The sequence below is a fragment of the Pagrus pagrus genome (assembly GCF_965226575.1).
Source record: "Pagrus pagrus genome assembly, chromosome: 10".
Classification (NCBI taxonomy): domain Eukaryota; kingdom Metazoa; phylum Chordata; class Actinopteri; order Spariformes; family Sparidae; genus Pagrus; species Pagrus pagrus.
Window position 1 is genome coordinate 24,111,308 of NC_140194.1, and position 21,735 is coordinate 24,133,042.

Sequence of the window (21,735 nt, forward strand, 5' to 3'; positions counted from 1 at the left end):
ACTGCACCCTGAGCACCCATGGGAGTTGCCTGCTTTCATTAAGTAGGCCTGCTGCTTTTTTCCGGTGGTTTGGGTGGGGGTGGGGTGGAATGAAAAAGGAGACGTTAAGGAGTTTAGTGAAAATAAGAAAAACATGGACAAGGAAGATGAAGATTTGTAAAGCTTTGTCCAGCTAGATGAATGCAGATGCAGTGTTTACAAGTGAGATTTTATTGTAGATCATAAATACTACTTGTAAACCAAGATGAACAGTAATTTCTGCTCTGCTGCACTGAGATGTCAATGAAAGCTATTCTATGCTTGTAAAGATCTCATAACCATAAATACAGCTTAATGACAACAGCTGTATTGTGCTTTGCTTTGACATATAAAATGAGTGAACACAGATCCAGACAACAGTGCGTTGGCTTCTTAACATTACTGCCAGAAAGTGCTTGTCAATGTCTGTGTGTCATCGTTTAAAACAAGCTTCTTTTTCATTGTCCAACATGAGACACATTTTTTCAGTCTTACTCATCCCAGCAAGGCTTTTCCACAAAACTCTGTTGGAGGCAAAAAATGCAGGCTGCAGGGCTCGGCGATATGTTAAAATTTTCCAGCTGGGCACCATCAGCCCAAAAACTGCCGATTGCTGATATATTTGTGCAGGTGTGCGTGTACTCCATACGTTCAGGAGGGGAGCGCTGGTTCTTTAAAGTAACTTGGTTTGCATCGCTCACCTGCAACTAGCAAACCTACAGCTGGGAAATGTGTGCAAGTGATGATTTTTTAGTCCATTACAAAAACAAAATATATACTGTACTGTACTCACAGAATGTCAAGTAAGGAAATATTCTTACACCTATTTTCCTTCTTAAACAGAAAAATACAACTGTAACACTTCTGAATTAAAGTAAACTAAGACAAACTTAATTGCATCATTGACTTGCCTCATTAACTCATCGCAAAACACATTTGGTTCAAACGATTGATAGAAACTAAATAAAACTTACTATGTCCTTAATCCAGAGTTCCTAGTGAATATATTCATGTGCCCTGCTGCCTCTCTGTTGTGCTGGTCTCTTTCTGCTACTGGGTGTGCTTGCTGAGTCTATTGCTGAGCAGTGGCTCTCACTTGTTCTTCAGAGGCAAATAGCAAACAGCAAAATAAAATGCCAGAAATTGCACAAAATAACTCACTGGCAATGGACTTAGCTAAACGCTGATATATTTGTCTAATCACGCAGCCCTAGCTGGCATAGTGTGGATGGAAGGACAAATATAGGTGTCAGTGTTTGCCACACTAATGTGTGCACCTGCACCTTTGCTTGTGACTCATTTAGAGTGTACTATTCTAGACCTGCCTTTGTACGAAAAAAAATGGTTGGAATCAACATGATGCTGACAACACAGCAAGCAGGAAGCACACATAGATTGACAGACACACATACATATACACACTGTGGCCCAGCCAGGAGGTCTGTTGCAGTTTGACAGTGGAAATGATTCATTACAGTATGAAGTAGGAGCTCACAGCCACCGTACTTTTTCTGAGGCCCCCCATCTACTTCTCCCTGAGATTCAAAGGACAACGCACAATTATCCTGTCCATGTGTGAGATGGGTGTGTAGGTGGCTGGTAATGGTTACCATACAGATCCATGTGCAAATAGAAAAACCACCAACTGAGTTCACCTCTTTAATATTATTCTGTTGTGACACCCATGTATCTCTCTCTTTATCCCACTCAGTGATTGAGGATTGAAGACCAAGTAAAAGGATGAGTAGAGAAGAACAAAAACAAGTATTCAACGAGGAATGAAGGGAGAGATGAGGACAGAGGGGTGCAAGATGGAGAGGTTTCATCTGGCTCCTCCCTCTGTTGCTATGACAGCAGGTTGTGTTGGCATGCACTAAAGTTGGCACTGCCCTCACCTCTGGCATCAGGGCACCCTGGGGAGTGTGTGTGTGTGTGTGTGTGTGTTTGTTCTTGCTTTTGAAAGACACTAAAATCCTGTACTGAAGAAATTATCTTGCATTTATTTTGTTATGTTGTTGAGTTTTTACACTTAAATGAAAAAAGCAATATATTTAGCTAAATATGAAAAGAAAAAAGGTTATCATATATACGTTTTATTGTTTGGATTTTATCTAATGCCACTTCTGAAATAATTCATACAAGTTTTGCAACACAACTACATTTTCAAGTACTAACAAGAAAAGGAAATGGCAGTGCACTTATGAATGTGTTAAGTTCAGAGTGAGAAAAATCGGTTGTTGAATATCAGAAAGTTTTTCTATTTTTTTAATTAAAGGGGCACTATGTAGTTTTGGATAAGATATTCAAACTCAGCATTTTTACAATATTAACATATTTACAATATTAATGAGGCAATAATACAAACTCGAAAATATTTTTTTTTCTTTCATAACTGAATAAAAAAGCTGTTCTCAGAGGAAAATAAGGTCCCAGAACACTGTTTGAAGCTAGAAAGGTGGCAGGCTCTGCCAAATGTAACAAAGTAAAACAGTATGAAATTATTTTGTCCTTTAAGGTCAGTTTGTTTTTTGTTTGTTTTTCCCTTCTGGTTAAAATTTCTTCCCCAAAACTACATAGTGCACCTTTGAATAGCAAGAAAAACACATCATACAGCATTTAAAACATTGGTGAAAAAATAAGAAAAATAATAATGATAAGGATAAATGAAAGAATTTGTCCAAAATATACTTATTCTTGGCTTCAGATGGTAGCTTAGACTGTACTCACCATCAGTTAATGTGCCTCATGCAGCATTATGAACAAAAAGCAGCTGTAGTAACTGTGGCACATAATTTTATAATGTGCTTTGAATTTACTTAAGTTATCACATCTATGTAATATCTGCTCGAATTGTTGCACACATGTATGTGTGTTTGTGTGCTTCTTTACGTATCCAGTTAGTGTGCCTCTGGTGTGTGCGCATCTGTGTGTTCCCATATGTATGCGTACCTGTGTATGTTTGTGCGAGTGTGCACAATGACCAGTGTGTGTGGTGTGTGTATGTGAGCGTACACGTATGTGTGCGCGTGTTGTGTCAGCCAAGGGGCCACTTTCTCTCCCTGGCCAGACGGTGCTCTCACCACTGGACAGATGGCCAACACCCTCCCTCTCTTCTTCACCATCCCTTCATCTATTCCTCCTACTATCTCTCTATCACTGTCTTCCTCTCCTGCAGCCTCCCAAACACCCAATCACCTCAATCCCTCGTTCCCCACCTCCCAGCATCCCTCTCTCCCATCACACCTCGCCCATAATAAATCAGAGAGGGACGGAGCCTGTGCACCTTGCTCTAATTTGTCTGGCTTATACTAATGAACTCTCTCTCTCTTTTAAACTTATTGGCTGAGCTGTTGTTACTCTACTTTTGTTTCACTGGAAGTGAAAGGAGGAATGGTTTGTGATTGCACCTGTTCAGATGATGATGAGCTGATGCTGAGAACAACCAGGTTATATCAAAGTCATACAAATGAAGTGAAGAATAGCATATCATCATAGAGAAATAAATTTTCTGCCCCTTACACACAAACAGTGAAATAATTTGTAAGCTGTTAATGGCGCTTTATCATTTTTGACCCTCAACTTCACTCAGTAAAGCTCACACTACAGGATCTTTTGATTTTCCAGTTGCTGATGATTTTTGGAGATCGCAGACAAAAGCCCCAGATCAGAGTCAAATAGCTGCTTGCTCCTGTGCATGACAATAGGTCTCTGAGCCCAGACTTATCATCCATCTATTTGAATGGATTCGGGCACAATAATCGTCCTCTAATTTGTATCCGAATACATACACACAAGCTTCCCGGTATTTGTACTGTAACTGTGTCATCTTTTCTGAACCACAATACAAGCAGACAGTAACATGTAACAGCAATAATCCTTGCTGCTCCTGATCCACCCTCACTTTTCCTTTTCTTCCTTGCCCTTTGACTGTAAGTTGGCGCACAAACGTCCTGGAAGTGTGATCTTGTAGTGTTTGACCCCATGTCACTTGTCAGTCATGTGGCGTGCAAATCACGACTATAAGAATCTCAATTACAAGACAGAAAGTTGTGTAGCATGAACAGCACAGGCATCTGACGACTTTGAAAGTCATGTAGTGTGCCCAAACCGTAAAGGAAGTCCATTTTTCATTAAAAGTAATGGAGATTATTGACTCTCTGTAATGGCCAGCAGTTTAAATTTAATGATGGAGATTCAACTTTACTGACTTACCCATCTATTAAGCGCATGTACTGTATACAGCCAATCTAATACAATAGTCTGGCAATTAACCTTTTTCTTTTTCAGTGTTTTGTTTGACGGTTGTTCTCTTTTCAATCAGTGGAGTGGTTGATTAGGCTCTATGGACGTTCCGGGGGCTGTAATTAATGGTCTTCAAGTATCAAATTGCTTTATGGTTGTTGAATATTCACACTTTTTCTCCCTTTACTGGCACCTTGTTGTCAATGGTCCTCACTATTCAGGATACTTACAATGTTGGACTGAATGGGTTTTGTTTAGGTGGTAGGTTGGTTACAACACACAATTGCTGCATCTATCATTCTTTCTCTTTAACAATCTTTCCTCCTCCCCTTTCCTCCTCTCCTCTCCTCTCCTCTCCTCTCCTCTCCTCTCCTCTCCTCTCCTCTCCTCTCCTCTCCTCTCCTCTCCTCTCCTCTCCTCACCAGTGTCTTCAGTGTCAGTCCTATTGGATCCTCAGCGTTTATAATGTGATAATAAGGTGTGAAAATGGAGACACAATGGAGCAGTGAGAATTGGGCCGACACAGCCTTCCACTGGTCCCCTCTCACACTCTGCCTGTCTGCTACCAGGACACACACGTTCACACACACTTGGTCACATGCTGGAAAGATGTTCAACACGCACTATTTAGAATTCACTTAAGTTGCACTTATAATTGGATAAAACTTGCTAGTACAGAGGGTCAACAGGGCTCAAAAAACAAATATTGCAGTAGACCACATGTTGTTTAACTATTCATCCAGTTATGATTGAATTGTTTAGAGAATTTTAATATGAAGAGGTCTTGATGTATTTCCCTGAAAAGATCTCAGCTATTCTGTATAGTGGAATATAATGATTGCCAGTGTGGAAAGCTTTAAAAAAAAACAAAAAACATGTATCCTTTATATACATGTCAGCTGTTTGACTCATGGTTCTATGTTGTGTCTCCTCAGAGGTGCCATCTGACAGAGATCCCAAAGACAGTCAGGGGGTGGGTGCTGAGGATGGAGAACAGGAGGAGCACGATGATCGCGAAGACAGAGATCATGACGATGACCTAGATGACGAGTCCATCTTCACCTGTGACAACTGTCAGCAGGACTTTGATTGTCTGGCTGAGCTCACTGAACACCGAACCAACCACTGCCCAGCTGGTAAGATTGTTCATTAGATTGTGATTGTTTTGTGGTTGTATATTCTAATTGACAAGACTAAGTTTCACTGCATGGTTTTGACCTTTTTTACCAAACCACAGGTAAAGAGCAGCTACATTTCCATAATTATGATATGTTTTGGATGCAAAGTCCACTCAGACACAGCGTTAAACAGCTCACTGGTCATTGGTTAGTGGTGGATAACGTAATACCTTTACTAATAAAAAAGATTATAAACAGAGGAAAAAATATGACATGGAAACAAAACAAAGGGAAACTCAGCTGTGTGTAGTCAGAAGAGTTACATTTATTGTTTCCACATACAAGGACACCTTAATAGGTTGCCACCGGAAATGAAGAAAGGGCCACATTTTTCTGTCCGAACACAACTGAGTGTGAGAGGATAGTAAACCTAGCCTGACCTGAAATCAACAGGTGTTCTGTTTTTACCATCCAAACCTTTTTTGAGCCTGAAGCAAGTAATGTAAGCTGAAGTGCCGAGTTTGTGTTATCCTGTCACAAATTGTTACCGTGGTTACAGCTTGCACAGATATAAAATAAAAATTGGAACATATCATATCATATCTATTGATGGTGAAGACGTGCCACACAAGTGATTTTATATCTGGTGTATAGCTGTGCTACAGGTTTTTCAGGGGGTCGGATGCTCTGCATTCAGACTAATGTACAGATCAAACAGTTTAGTTGCATCATGCGGTTTCTTGCGGTTACCTGTCCGATAGGTTCTTGGGTGACTCAGGCCCTCCACTGTTTCTGAATACCTATAGCTATTGGATTCAGTTGTGTCCACAGGGACACACACACACACACACACACACACACACACACACACACACACACACACACACACACACACACACACACACACACACCAGACAGGCACACACACAAAAGACGTTATTAGTACTGGTGTAATTAATGGAGGGTCTGAAAGGAACACGGCGGGGGCATCTGGTTTCCTACAGATTAATCCAAACGCTCGCTTACAAGCCAATACACACACACACACACACACACACACACACACACACACACACACACACACACACACACACACACACCCCAAGACACTTTCTTGCTGCTGTAAGGCTGTCTGCCTTTTAGAGTGTGAGTGTGTGTTTACTTTTGATAGAGGATGAAGAAATGGGGAGGGGAGGGGGGGTGGAGGGCTTTGTTTAAACTGGTAAAGATAGTGTTTCCAGAGGCTGTGTAACGTAGATGGGAAAACCCCCAGCCTCAGCAGCCTCCTATTCACCTGCTGGCTTGACTTTCAATCCCACCAGAGTCATTGGTCTAAGGTCTCACATACATCCTTAGAGATGCTTGGAGATGTAATAATAGAGGATTGGTGTTGTGTTTGCCTTTAGTAGATATTCTGCAGTGAAGAGTAGTAGAAGATATGTAGAGAGCTGAGTGAGAGATCACAGGTAAAATACAGGTCCCTGGCTTTTAAGGCACTATCATGTCATGCAGTATATAGTTTAAACATAAGAGGATCTTGGTGGCATTTTGGTGTATTACAACTGAAATTTACAGGAAATACTGGGAACAGATATAAATCATATTAACACAAGCAATGGGAATACTACAGAACAGCCTTTGAAAGAAGGCTCTGAGGCTCAATATGAGTGTTTTATTGTTCTTTCAGATGTGAAGCTTTAGACCTGCTTCACTCTTGTTAGCCAGGGTCCACTTCACTGCACAATCAGTTTAATCCTACACTAACTCAAAGCTGTTTATGCTTTTACATTTTTCAAGCCTTTTTCGTTCCTTCTCTCCCTGACACACGTAAACACACACAATCTCATGAGCACACACACATACCCACACACATAGAATCACACCGCCAAAAGCGCAGGGCTGCTGTCAGAGCGCGGGATGTGGCCTGTGATTTCAGCACAGGAGTCTGGGGAGGGCTACATGTTGCTGAACGAGAAAGCAGAGGGGGGGAGGGAGGGAGGGCGAGAGGGAGCGCAGAAGAAAGAAATGAAATGAAATGATAAAACGTGTTTTTCCCCGGAGAAAGAGTGGTTGAGATTGCAGAGTAATCCCCCAGCTCAGTGGGATGTGTGTGCACTTGCATGCAGGGGTTTGTGTACGTTCATCTATGTGTTGGTGTGTGTTGTTGTGTATATGGTTGTACATGTGTATTTGTCTGATGTGTGTGCGCATGAAGTTAGTGGTGGGACCACAGCTTTCTGGTTATTATTGAGGAGAGGGCTAAATTAAAACACATGGACTAAAGAATCCTTTTAAGTTCTCTGGTTGAGACCCCTGGGATTTGGTAGGAGGGCATGGGACGCACACACTCGCAACACAAAAAAACACACTGCCTACTGGGGATAAACACACGCCACTCTGGATCTGCATGAGAGATTTAATACGTTCATGCATTTTGTAGTTTGATGGTGTGTGTGTTTGTCCCTGAGCAGGAACCAAACAACTCAGACATCAGCCATTTTGGTTGGGGGTGACAGACGGGGGCCATCTTGCCAGAAGTAGCTAGCTATGATGTATGATGTATTATGACCGAAATATCCTGTATATAGTGGTCAAAACAAAGCCAAAGTCAAAATAATTCCTTGGCATTGCTGTTGTTATAGTGAATTGAACACAGATTTGTGGCAGCAAATCAAGCCAGGGGAACTGAGCATCTTAAAGCCAAACTCCATCAATTTTACACATTAAAGTGGGTTTACAGGTCGTGGGGAGTACGACTCTGTATATTGAATTGTGGGTAATGTAGGGACCAGGTTTTTAAAAGCAGTCCACTGGTGTGGTAGCACTCTAAAAACACTGTTGGATTCATTTTGGACAGTTTGAAAACAAATGATCAAAATCGATACAGCAGAATCAGAGATATCGTCTTTTTATTCCACACATTCTTCTTCCTTTTTCAAAACCTTGTGCCTACAATACCGACAATGCAACTTAGCCACAGAATGACGGCACTGGAGGCAATTTATTATAATGCATGGACCTTCCTCTGGAAGCACAAAAGGCTTTATGCTACTTTTTCACAAATGCGGTAGTACTTCCTAAGACCTGTAAACACACTTTAATATGTAAAATTGGTGGAGTTACCCTTTAACTCGCATTCATGAGAAACTAACCTCAGGAGGCAGAAGACTTCATGTTCTGTAAATGAAATATACTGAAAGTGTAGCTTTTCTTCTTCCTAATCACAGAAACAGATTGGTGTGTCTTGTAGAGTTGCAGTTTTATGGACTTCTTTGTGTTCAAGCAGAACAACATAGGACATAAGGTGGTACATCAGCCAGCTATTATAGTTATTTGTAGAGCCCGACCGATAAAGGATTTTTAAGGCCGATACAGATACAAATATTTGGTGATTTGAAAATCCGATATTCCGATATATCAGCCGAGAAGTCCCGATATATATATATATATATATATATATATATATATATATATATATATATAAAAATCCAGAAACGTGTAACAAAACATACAACAGATTTCCGTAACATTAGTTATTTGTAGTTATTTATGAGTCCTCACTGAAATAATATGATAATGCAGTTTAAAAATAAACCTGTTTGTTTTATTGTCACAACAGAACAGAGGAACATCAATGTAACAGCAGCAAAACTGGACATGGTAGTCACAAATTTTGTCATGCTTATTTGAGTTAAGAGAACTGATGAGGATGTTCTTTTAATTGTCATTCAAGCAATGTATTTCTCGTGACAGTTGCCATGAACACACTCCACCGATGATCTCAGTCGTGGGTAACTGGTTCGCTCTGCCCAACTCTGGCTGGATCAGCTGGTTGTCGGGTTTGTGGCGTTCTAAACACGAGTGCCACCAACAGGGACGTTGTAGAGTGTCCTCTGGTGGAATAAATATGCAACGCCAACACTTATAACATGGTTGAAGGGTGTTTCGTCCGTTCTTATTTTATTTTTTAAATATTCATTTATCGGCCATTATAAATGCCGATACCGATAGTTTGGAAAATGCCTAATATCGGCCGATAATATCGGCCAGCCGATATATCGGTCGGGCTCTAGTTATTTGAAATCCTCATGATTTGTCAGAGCATTTGTATTTACTATACTAATAAAAATACTATATAAGCACTTTAAGGAAGTCCTCCTGAATGACACAAATAAGTTTCCTTTACACATGTCCATTCTCAGTGATCAGTTATTGAATAATATCTGAAGTACTTACATGAGTCCCAGGTGTGGCTTGAGCACCATGTTAGTTAGCACTGAATTCTCTGCAGAAAAACCTCTGGTATCTGTAATGCTAACTATACTGTTGTAGCAAATGGCTCCCACGTTAGCAGCTAGCTGTGGCTATAACATTGAATGGGTCCCAGGTGCGAGAGTGAAGCACCAAGTAATTCAGTGCCACTCTAGCAGAAGGCCTATAAAGAGGCACCATTAATTTGAGTGGAAATTGGACAAACACACACTCACACACACACAGTGGCACAGATCAATGACACATAAATGTGTGTAGACCCACTCCAACACGCACATACCCACAGAGCCCACACATCTGGTTAATGTAATGCCACATTAATGTGCATGAGCCTGACTGCTCAGCTGGTTGTTGGTGTGTATGTGTGTGTGATAGAGATTGTGTGCCTCTATTACAATACCATTGTTATTCTGTTCTGCTGCAGCTTTAAGCCAGTGTGACGGCTCTGCTTTTAAATTGTGGATAAGATGCTCAGTGTGTGTGTTTGCGTCTGTGGGTGTGTGTGTGGGTGTGTGTGTGTGTGTGTGTGTGTGTGTGTGTGTAAACTGATTTAACAAGCCCAGTAGCTCCTCCCTGTGTACCTGGTAATCATATGTCGTTAAAGCTAGCATTCAAATGGAAATTTTAGTGTCATTGGTAGTCATGTAGGATATGATGCCTTCATGTCTTAAACACATCGGACACCACAGTATACTTCAGAAGAACTGTAAACTGCAATATGATTTGTACAAGAGCCTGATTATTGTGTTTTCTTTGTGGGACTGCCTGACGTTCTGAACCATTCCACTTGGTTTACAGGCTCTGGGCAAAATTACTTGCTGAGGTGGATATAGTGTGTAATATCTGTATGTGTGTGATGTGTGTCTACTACTTTCAGTACATGCGGGTCTATATTGTGTGTGTGTACAGTATGTGTGAGAGAGACAGTGCGAAAGAGTGAGTCGGGGGAGTGTCGATGGGTCTCAGTAGGAGTCAGAATGTGGAGCAGAGGCTCCCTGAGGAGAGGAGGAGCGGAAAAAAACCTCCTACAGATCAAATGGAGAACATTCTCTGGCCCTGCTCTGACACATGAACACACACACACACACACACACACACACACACACACACACACACACACACACACACACCGTCCCATGAGGGAATCCCAAAAGCTATCTTACCGGCCACAACAGTCAAGGTTGGGTCAATGTGATGTGTGTTGAGCGTTAAACACACTCAAACAGGTTTTCAAACTGCTGTGGAGACCCTGTCTTTGTGCAGCCACTGTCCATTCAGTTTGGTTATATATAAAAGCTTCCTGGCTCGCACACACACACACACACACACACACACACACACACATAGACGCTCACACATGTCAACAGTGTGCACACGCTCATGCTAGGTGTGAGTGAGAAGGAGACAAAAGGGTGAGAGGTTGTTACAGATGTCAGTGAAAACCACTCAAGGGGGAAGAGGAAGTGATGAGAAGGTAGGCACCAAGTAAACGAGGGAGCCGTCAGTCAAGGCGGGGGGGCGGAAACTGGCGCTGCCAGTGACAAATAGCAAGTCATTAACCCAGCTAGTCGCTTCTTAGATGGTGAGATGGTGTGGGTGGAAAATGGTGTGTGTGTGTGTGTGTGTGTGTGTGTGTGTGTGTGTGTGTGTGTGTGTGCAGGGAGAAAGCCAGATACTGTGCGTAGTCTTTCTGAAGGTATTTGTGAGGTCTCTGTTAATTGAGCACATACAGCTGCACTCTCGTCTATTCTCTTTCCTCTCTCAGCGGGGGAGAGCAGAGATTACCAGGGAGCCTGTCTAGCTGGGAGGGAGGGTGAGACAGAGAAAGAAATGAGGGAGTAAAAGAAGAGTGGAAAGGAATGACGGGAGGGCAGGATGAAGACAGGTGAGGAGGAGGAAGGCGGGAAAGTGGAGGTGAGACTTAAAATGTGCAGAGAGGAAGTGAGAGACGGGGGGTGAGGGAAGAGGAGGAAAAACATGGGGCAGGAAGGAGAGAGCGTCTGTTAGTGCAGGGGCCCTTGGGTGACTGGTTTGCCTCCCGCGGGACTTCTCCCCACTGTTAAGCTCTTACCGTCTGTCGCAACCCGCTGTCACACACACATACACGCACACACATGCAGAGAAACACCCTCCTCTTGAGCACAGAGAAACACACACACACCTCGCTGCGTCTGTCGTCAGGATAGCAGCTGAGTCCTGTGAGGCCAAGACTCTTATTAAAACCACAGATCACTTTCTACAAGAGAGGGAGAGAAGGAGAGGTAGGAGGGGTGTAATCTGAAACAAAATTACAGACAGCCTCTTGCACTCTGGCCTGCCACTGACTGTGTGTGGGTTTGTGTGTGTGTGTGTGTGTGTGTTTCTAGTCCGGTAGCTATTGTTGATTGACAAAATAAATATCATGCTTCAGTTTTTTCCTTTATGTTCCTTCCTTTTTTGTTTTTTTCCTCCTTTGGATCCCATCCTCTTAGCTCCTGTCTATTCCCCTCTCCCCCCCTCTTGCCCTCTTCATCACCATGTGCCCCGCTTCCCTCCTTCTGCCTCCCTCCACTCCCCCTCCCTCCCTTTCCTTCCCTCTGTGTCTCTGTACCCGGGGGTGGCCCGAAGATTCCTGTGCTAAGCCCTTGGCATACATACAAGTGCACAGCGCACACACAGACACAGCTGGCTGCCGCTCAGGTTTTCCAGGGAGAGAGCAGGAGCCCGGCACCAGAGGAGAGGGGGATGGAGAGAGAGGAGAGCAGTAGAAGAAGAAGGAGGGGGGGTACAACATGCAGAGAGGGAGGGGGAGGGATGGAGGGGGTGAGACGGAGAAGGGTTGTTGTGAAGTCATTTTTCATCACAGGGTTCATTTTTCACTGCAGAGTTCTCCCACTCTGTACATCGCTCTATTTCTCTTTATCTGTCCTCTCCTCCTCCCGTTCCCCTCCCTTGATCCCGCTTTGTCTCTCTTTATCTTCCCTTTTTCCTCTTTTTTTCCTGTCGTCCTTTCTGCCTCGCCCCCCCCACCCCTCTCTCTCTCTCTCCCTCTCTCTCTCTCTCTCTCTTACTCTCTCCCTCTTGCCTACACCCTTTCCATCCTCTCTCTGTCTCTGTCTCTCTCTCTTTCAGCCTAGTTTCTCCTTTATGAAATATGGATGGGAGCAGTTTTGGGCGCGCTGAGAGGTTTGCAGTTGGAGGGAGGGAGGGATGGAACTTGGGAACTGGCAAGGGAAGGAGGGGGAGAGACAGAGAGGGAGAGAGAAAAAGAGAGAGGGGAGAAGAGGGAGGGAGCTCGTGTCTCAGCAGACGTGCCTTGTGCATGCACCTAAACACCTCACTGAGCAATCTGTCAACATGTCAGCAACACATGTTTGGTAAAAAAAGAGAGAGAGCGGTTGGAAGGAGAGAGGAGAGGGAGGAAAAAAACTCTCTCCTCCTCCAGTGGGAGTAATGGCTCCCACCAGGGCTCTGGAAATGCTTTGAATTCAGCAGATTTCTATTGCGGGGTCCTCCCCCGGGGGCGTCTTTTTACAATGCCTGCATCTCAGAAATTTGAGCCCGAGGACCCCTGGGGGCGTCCTTTCATAATGCCTGAAAATGTAGGGTTATATTGTGTGCTCTTCCCCATGGGGCTTTTATTAATACCTGTATTCACTGCCACTGGAAATTACACAGGCGGCGCTGCAGGGGCCCGCACTCGCTCCAGGAAGGGAGAAAGACTCTGCAGGGACGTATTCTCTCTTCTCCTCTCTCTTCTCTTCCCTTCTTTTTTTACCCCCTCTTTCCCCCCTCCTCCTCCTCTTCCTCCCCCTTCTCCCTCTCCTCCTACTTTGACTCTCTTCCCTTTTTTCTTACTTAATGCAAGAGTGAAAAAGAAGAATTTGCCAAAGGACACAAGAAAGTGTGTTGTGTGTGTGTGTGTGTGTGTGTGTGTGTGTGTGTGTGTATGTGTGTGTGTGTGTGTGTTGGCACCAGCTAACCCCCTTGTATTCAGCCCTACTTTGCTCAGAGGAAAAGAAACACTCGATTAAAAATGTAACTTCCCTCTTCCCCTCTTCTTTCTCTCTCATCTCTCCCTCTCTCTGTCCTTGTGTGCCTGTGTGTAGATCTTGCAGAGAGTAAATATTTGTGTGTGTCTCCGTTTGCGTGTATTCATATGTGTGTGTGTGTGCATGTAGACAGAAAAAAAGCTGTAGATACGGTCCAGTCCAGTTTTTAATTTCGGTAGCTGTGTAAGGAACAGAGAGAGACAACTGCCTCTGTCTCATTACATTCATTAGAATTCTTCAGCCAAAGGGTTTGCAGCTTCTTTCTGCGTGTCAGTGTTTGTGTTTATTGATCAAATATTTACACAGTCGGATTAAAGAAATATACATTTACATATCTTTGAATAAATAAAAACGCGTCTGATCTCCCCAGTCAGACTATTTGGATTTCAGATTTAGATGCTGCACTCTGACTGTAAGTCAGCTTCAGTCATGACTGGTCATTGTGTTTCATCCATGACGAGAAGATCCTGTGACTCTGTGGCCAATTAAACTTTACATGCACTCATAAAACAAGTCACGCTTATTGTAATGTTTGGTTTAAAGAGGTCGTTTCAGACTTTTTAACATTGCTTTGTTTTACTAACTTTTTTGGAACAGATTATTTAACTGTTACATCTGGATAACTTGTAAATAACGCCCACCAGTTGCATATAAACTCAGCTATTGAAAGCAGAAAATCAATAAATCACAAAAGTAATGTACAGTATCAAAAATCAAACTCTAAAACTTTTTCTTTTTGTGTGTAAATGCCAATGTTTTTGTTTTTACTGTTTGACTAACTTTATTGTAATTGCTGTCCTTTGGCTGCTGTGACAAATACATTTCCCCATTTGCGGGACAAATAAAGGAATTCTGATTCTGATTCTGACAAATTAAGGGATTGTTATACATAATTTTGTGCTCTACTGAATTGTAATGGATCGCCTTGTCTAGATTATGGCTAATGAAAATAAATGTTAGCTGCAGCCTGTCCTCATCAACTGACTCGTAAACATGACCACTTTGGAGAAAATAGGAGGCCACAGTGCATTTATCAATGGGGTCCTTTTAAGGCTTAAGATGTCTGAAATCTCAGCATGCTTGTTAACGTTGTCTCTGCATAATGTGCTCTTGATGTTTCTTGTCTTAAATGGAATTATTTTTACTCTCAGACCATGTGGATAGAGTGACTATAAGGTGTCATCTTTCATGAAACTGAAGCAGATGATTTGGAGTTGATAAATACTGCGAGATATTCATATCGATTTTGGGCCCTTGAATTGAATCAAATAGAAATCGTATCATGGCAGACTTTGTGATATTGTCCAAAGAATCAATATGACATCCTATCATGAGGAAACTGGTGATTTACATCCCCAATCAGTACACAACCTGATTCTGCAAAATAAATCCCTTCAAGTTGAAAAATGAAATATAGTAAATTTTGTTGTTCATGATTTTGTACGTTTTTTAATTCCCATTAATTTAAGTTAATCAGTCTCTTGTACTCCCATTTCTAATGTGGAGTTGGAATATGTGTAAGGAAGCACTGGCTAATCACAATACAAGCAGACATACCCTGTGCACCCTCCTGAAATCTGGCAGGGTCTAATTATTTTCTTTTTCAGACCCAACACTGTTCCTCCCCACCTTTTTGAATGCCTTGTATTTCTCCCTCTGATCAACTCGTCAAATGATCTACCTCGTGGAGTTCAGAGGCATTTTCTCTTCTGGGTGTTCATTTGAACATCTTGTCAGCAGCACTGTCAGGGCATCCTACTGGTTATCTGTTGGATAAACAAAAACACAAGTTGAGGGACTGTGATTAATGAAGTCCCTCCAGAGCATCAAGCTGCTTGATATGTTGACACAGGATATTGAGAACCTTGTAATTGGGAGAATCTCATTTAGCTAACTTCACATAATTGGCAATCATATAACAGTTAATCGAATGATTTAACTGATTATGTTAGCTACATAGCTAGTGTCTTGAATATGATATTTTTTAAACAAACAAAAAAAACAGGTTTTGGTCTCACAAAGCTCAAAGGCAGCTGAATGAGAGCAGGTAAAGATTAGGTGTAACCTCCTTGGGGAACGGCCCACAGGTCAATGCTTTGCTGCTGGTGTGACCTGTACAGGTAGAAACAGTAGCAGAGAATGAGCAGTAAGTTTAACAGTTTAATTAGACAACCCAGTTAGTGACAACACGCTCAGCTAACACATTGAGAGGACAGCATTACTTGAGTTTAGCCACTGCTTGAACCAGTTTACAGTTTTTGATTTTTCTTGGTCAAAGCTTCCACCGCACTGTGGTTTGGTTGAAGGGTGTTACATAGATCTATACAGTAGGGATGCTCAATATGGATTTTTTTAGCTGTCACAGATAACTGATAATAACCTGCTTCTCATGGCTGATACCGATAAAATAACCCATAATTTCACAATCTTGTTTTGTTATTGTTGTTTGACACCAAAATCTCCTGAGTTTTTAGAAGTGCTTAATCCCAAGTAGATTCTATTTGTGTGTATTTATGTATGTTTGTGTATAATTGTGTTTCTGTTTGGGGAGTGTAGCTTTGTTTGTTTGTGCTTGACCATACATGTACAGTATGTTTGCCCTTGTATATGTGTCTGTGTCTATGTGTGTGTTTTATGTCTCTATCAGTGTGTGTGCGTGTGGATGGGTCAGGATAGAGTTGTCACGGGGCCATGTGGGGGCCTCTTCCATGTGTGTGTGTGTGTGTGTCAATGTGTGTGTATGTGGGGGGGGGGGTGTCTGGATAATGAGGAACAGGCCATTCCCTTGGATTCCTGCACCCCTGCCAACAACCAGGACCCCCAGAACCTCTACCCCCCTTTTCTTTTTGTCTCCCCCCGTCCTCCTGCTGACACCTGGGACTTTTTTCCTTTTCCCCTCCCTGTTTCTCCCTCTCTCTTTCTTCCTTCTCTCTTCCCAAGTGGAACGTGCGACCTCCCTCCATTTGATACACCCCCCTATCTTCTGCTATCCCTTTCTACCTCTCTTCTCCATTCTCTCTCCTCTCCTCTCCTCTCCTCTCCTCTCCTCTCCTCTCCTCATTGTCCCTCCCTGCTGAGTTCTCAAACTCAGAACTGACCACATCCCTTCCTTTCACCCTTCGTCTCCCTTCCCCCATACCCTCCCTCCATTCTCTCCCCATCTTCTCTGTTCCCTGTGGAGCTGGCCCCAAAGCTCTGATCCCTTCCTCCATGCCCCCAAACTCCCCCACTGTGCCCTCCCAAGACACACATACACACACACACACACACCCTGTGGCGACTGGCCCCAAAGCAGCCCCTGTTTGTCTCCCTCCCTCTGTTTTTCCACTCTTTCTTTCTCTCTTTCTCCACCTCCGTCTCCCACACCCTGTTTGATGCTTTAGATTTGTTTTGCACTTCACTTAAGCTGTTTTTCCTCCAGCCAGTATCTTCAATGGAGCAATTTGTTGCATTGTGCATTTCTGCACTGTATCCACATGGGTGAATAGTTCCTTTTCCTTGTGCGCCATGACTTCTTGCATGTTAACTGAATGTGCCCTGAGAAGTACATATGGGGATTTTTTATGATAATGAAATATGTTACTGTTGGAGCAATCGTTTAATTGACTTGCATCCATCCAGTCAATCATCAACAGACTATTTGCTGTAAATCTGAGCAGCTGAATTGAGGGAAAAAAGCATTAACTTCCTTTTTAGATTTTGAGGATATGGCAAAAGATGTAATGTTTTTAGTCCACATTCCTCTGGACTGAATTCCTGTTTTTGTTTATGTGACATTTGGTTATTGATTTAAAATGTTGTATATGTCACTCCTTTGCGCAGAGTGCATATGTATTCCCTTTTCATTTTGCTTGTGTCAATTAAAGTCATTTTTCTGAGAGAAGGCTCAAGATCAACAATATGCAATTCACACAGGGAAATGGCACGGATGCTTCGCTGCATCAGAATGACTGCGAGGATCGTCACCTATTTTGTAACTTTAACACCTGTCCAGTAACATACTAAGTTTAATACAAAGATGCACCCAGGTGTAAAGGCACATGCATACACACACTCACACACACACACACACAAGGTTTCAGTCACAGACAGTCGTGGCAAAGGGCAGTGTACCACAGGGAGAGGGCCTATAATAGTTTTAACCCAGCGCTCAGGTGTGACTCGCCTTTGTCCAGCCAAATGTCAGAGAAAAGCACAACTCCAGGGAGAGAGGGGAGGGAAGAGGGAGGGTGGAGGGAAGGACGAAGCAGAGTGGAGAGGAGGATCAAGGGAGAGTGAGTCAGAGAGAGTGGAAATGCAAAAATGGGGAGTGAGATGCACAGTAGACAAAGAGGGACCCGTATACTGTACATATATGGGAGTGAAGGATGGAAATAAGAGAGAGGCAGGAGGGGTTTGTGTCGACCAACATAGACCAAGACACTCATCTCAATAGACTTGGCTGACTCTTCAGTCAATCAGACAGACAGACGAATGCCAGCCTGACTTTTCTCAAAAATATACACTGGCTTACTTTAAAGCTTAATAAACTCCTGACTTTTTTGTTAGCCAGCTGACCAACTGAGTGTTACGTCCAGCGAGTGAGCAGCCATTTTTGCCAGCCTGTCTGTCTGGGCCCCTGGTTATGTGGGGGCTGGGAGCCCTGCTCTGTTCTGTTCTCTCCCCGCCTCAAGAGCTCCCTAGGGGGGCAGTAGGACCAACTCTGCCAGCCTCTCTCACACTCCCATTTACCCCCAACTCAATGCTGAACACACACACACATGCGCACGCACGCACGCACACACACACACACACACACACACACACACACACACACACACACACACACACACACACAGGCACACACACTGACGTCAGCTGCTCTGGGCCTTCTCCCCTGGGTGCTACCAGAACCCTTTGTTTCCCCCCCTCCGCCCGTTCCATCCCTGCCTCCCTCCTCTCCATCTCTCCATCTCTCCTTCCACCCCTCCTCACTCCTCTCCCTGTCCTTTGTCCCTAGAAATAGCTGTCCTGCTTACTGCCTGATTGGAATTCACTGCACTATGGGAAGACACAGGGGAGGGCTATTGTCAAGTGTGTGTTTGTGTGTGCAAACGTATGTGTGTACATGGGTTTTTTTTTTTTTGTTCACTGGTCATAAGTGTATGCATATTTCTTGCGAGAGTGTTGTTTTAGTGCGTCTTCGGGTGCGTACCAATAAGACATGTGGCGGCACTGCTGTATGTTGAGAAGCCAATAAAGTGTGTGCCATGATTTTAGAGGAAAGATTTAATTTACTACACAAAGTATTGATTGTTTTGTCTCTTAAAATGTGATTGCTTGATGATACAAGGCCAAATGCAGGACCATGATGATGATGACCCCTTCTTTAACATTTATTTCCATAGTGGAGAGCACATTTATGGCCTCGGCCTCATAGGTTGTATTAATGAATTGAGTCTGTAGCAGTTTGCTTGTGGTAGTGTCATGCAGTTATAATTACAGTAGCAACTATTATTTTCCTAATGAATTGATAACATGCAGTTTTTGCATTAATCACTTTAATGCCACAACCTATAAAATGCCACAGAAAAAATTCCCATGTCCCAGAACCCTGACTTTTATAGTATTCTTCAGCTGGTTTTAATGTTTAGACAACAGCAGTCACACAAACACTGGTGCCCTTAAAGCAGGAGGGTTGACATCTTCTAAATATGGAGGCCAATACAGTGTGTCCACCCTCAGCCTATGTTCTTTCTTTGATGATTTCTTTCAGTGTATGTGGTGGTATGTGTGCCTGTTTGTGTACAGTATTTTTAAGTGAACATTTTGTATGTAGGCTTTTCTTCAGTGTGTTTTCTGGGTGGTGGGGGAATGCGTGTGCCTTTATGTGTATGTGTGTGTGTTCATGCGTGCTTCTGCTCCCAGCATGAATCCTAGAATTGGGGTTAGGGAACAAGAGAATTCTTCCCTCGTATTCCCTCCTTTCCTTTCCTCTCGTCTCTCTCTCTCTCCTGTCTTCATGTCTCTCTCGCTCTCTCTCTCTCACCCGTACAAGTGGGATGTCTTGAAATATTAACCAATCTGCTCTTCATTTTTCAAATATGATAGAAAACACACTACTAAATAAGTCAGGAACAAGGCCTGCTGGGGAGCGCAGCAAGAAGGGGGCACTCAAATAAACAACAAAACAACACAAACAACAACAATGAAGAAAGGGAAAGATGGAGATGGGTAGAGCGGGGGGGGACCTCTTGTATTAGCCAGCTTGGGTCACTGCAATGCTACATCTGTCTATCCTCCATCCAGGTCTGATGTCATGCTCTCTTTCACTCATTTTCACATTTTCTCTCCATCTTTCTATTTTCTTACCTTTTGTCTTTTTCCTCTCCATGTTTCTCTTTTCACCTTTTCTCTACTCTAATTAGAGCAGCTCTATTGGAGTATTAGACTACACTGTGTGTGTGTGTGTGTGTGTGTGTGTGTGTGTGTGTGTGTGTGTTTGGGGATTTAAAGTAAAGGTTGGGGGGTATCCGTGGCTGACTGACTTTACCTCAACAGTGTGCTGCGAGCTGGTAGCCGGAGGGAGCGCCCTGCTTGAGTAATGAACTCCCCCAGGAAGAGGCCCTGATACGTGGCCTGCCTCCATCCTATGCTCCTCTCTCTCTGTTCCCAGATAGAGTCGGGGCTGGGGTTGATTTTTGGTGGGGGAATGGGTGGCGGGTAGAGGGCAGTTGGGGGTTTTGCGTGTTGGGGTGAGTGGATATTTCTCCCCCTTGTTGGCTGCCAAGCCATGCGGCCTGCGAATGAGCAGATAAAATTGTGTGTGTGTGAGTCAAAAACTGCTAAGGCTTGTGTACAGAGATTTGTATGCGCCTGCGTTTTGAGTGTATGTGGGTATTTGGTGTGTGTGTTGGGGAGTTTGTCCTCAGAGAATAGTGTGTGTGGTGGGGGGTGCAGTGACAGCTGCAGAGGGGGGGCCGGGGGGGCTGACTGCTCGCTGGCTGATAAGGGGGGCTTCACATTAGAGACATGACGAGAAGACTAATAATTCAGCAGTGCAACACGCACACTTACACACACATATACACAGAAACACAGAGAAGCTCATAGAAGAGAGGCAGTGTGAGGAAAAAGTTAAGGAAAGCTAGATAGGGCCATGGGACAGGAGATTTAGATTGTGTGAATGTGTGTGTTGATGGAAGTGGATTCACAGTGTCGAGAGAGTAGAGAGAGAATCAGTGCATTTGTAATATATGTGACTTGGCTGACACATAATCATTGAAAGGCAGGCTCAGAGGTTCTTCTTTAAGTCCAAAGCATCCTTAAAAATAAATATGAACAATGTAAACCTGCACACTTGTGAAGTGCTATTGTACCTGCGCTGTGTCCACTGTCCACTGCTGTCCTATTTTCCACTCAAGCAGAGTTTTTAAATGTGACCTATACAACCCACAGGCAGGCTTTAGTGCTCCAAAAGACATTTCCTGCTGAGCCGTTGTTGAAAGGATTGGCTCTTCAGGTGAGGAATTAAGTGACATTACACACAAAAGACTGTGTTCAGGAGAGAACTTGAGTTTCTCTTTATATAACGTTTCATGTTCTGTGGTCATGTTCATGTGCTGCACCGTTGCATGCCCATTGTGTGTCGTGTGTTGTGTTATGTAGCATTGGGCTCACTTTGTAAAATAGGATTTTGTTCAGCCTTTGCTTTAACCCCCCTGCAACCGAGCTGGCCTGCCACTGCTCTGCCACCCGGCCTGTTTGCTCTACCTAGGAGCCCAGAGACACTGCAGGTGCGACAGCCAAAGTGGTTTGTGTGATTACCGGCGCAACTACGAGTCACAATCCGCTGTATCAGCTCCGCCGCTGGTCGATGTTTTACAAACCAACTGTGAGAAAAACACAAACACAACAAATTAACACCAGAGTGAGATAATGAGTGCTCATGACGAGAAAATTATGAATAAAAAAGGACATCTTACTGGTATTGGAGTATTTTTATTTATTTGCATAATTTAATTTGTGTGTTTTTCATTGTTGTGTTAACACAAAAAGTATTACCTGTGTGCCTT

At 43.3% G+C, this 21,735-nt stretch overlaps 1 protein-coding gene across 2 annotated transcripts in view; it reads left to right on the top strand.

Moving 5' to 3' along the window:
• Window positions 1-21,735, top strand: part of znf423 (zinc finger protein 423) — a 152,440-nt gene that overhangs the window by 32,342 nt on the left and 98,363 nt on the right. For both annotated transcript variants that reach the window (XM_084364532.1, XM_084364533.1), the window contains exon 3: window positions 5,196-5,396. In XM_084364532.1, coding sequence (XP_084220658.1) covers window positions 5,196-5,396 — 201 coding nt within the window. The remainder of the gene's footprint in view (window positions 1-5,195; window positions 5,397-21,735) is intronic.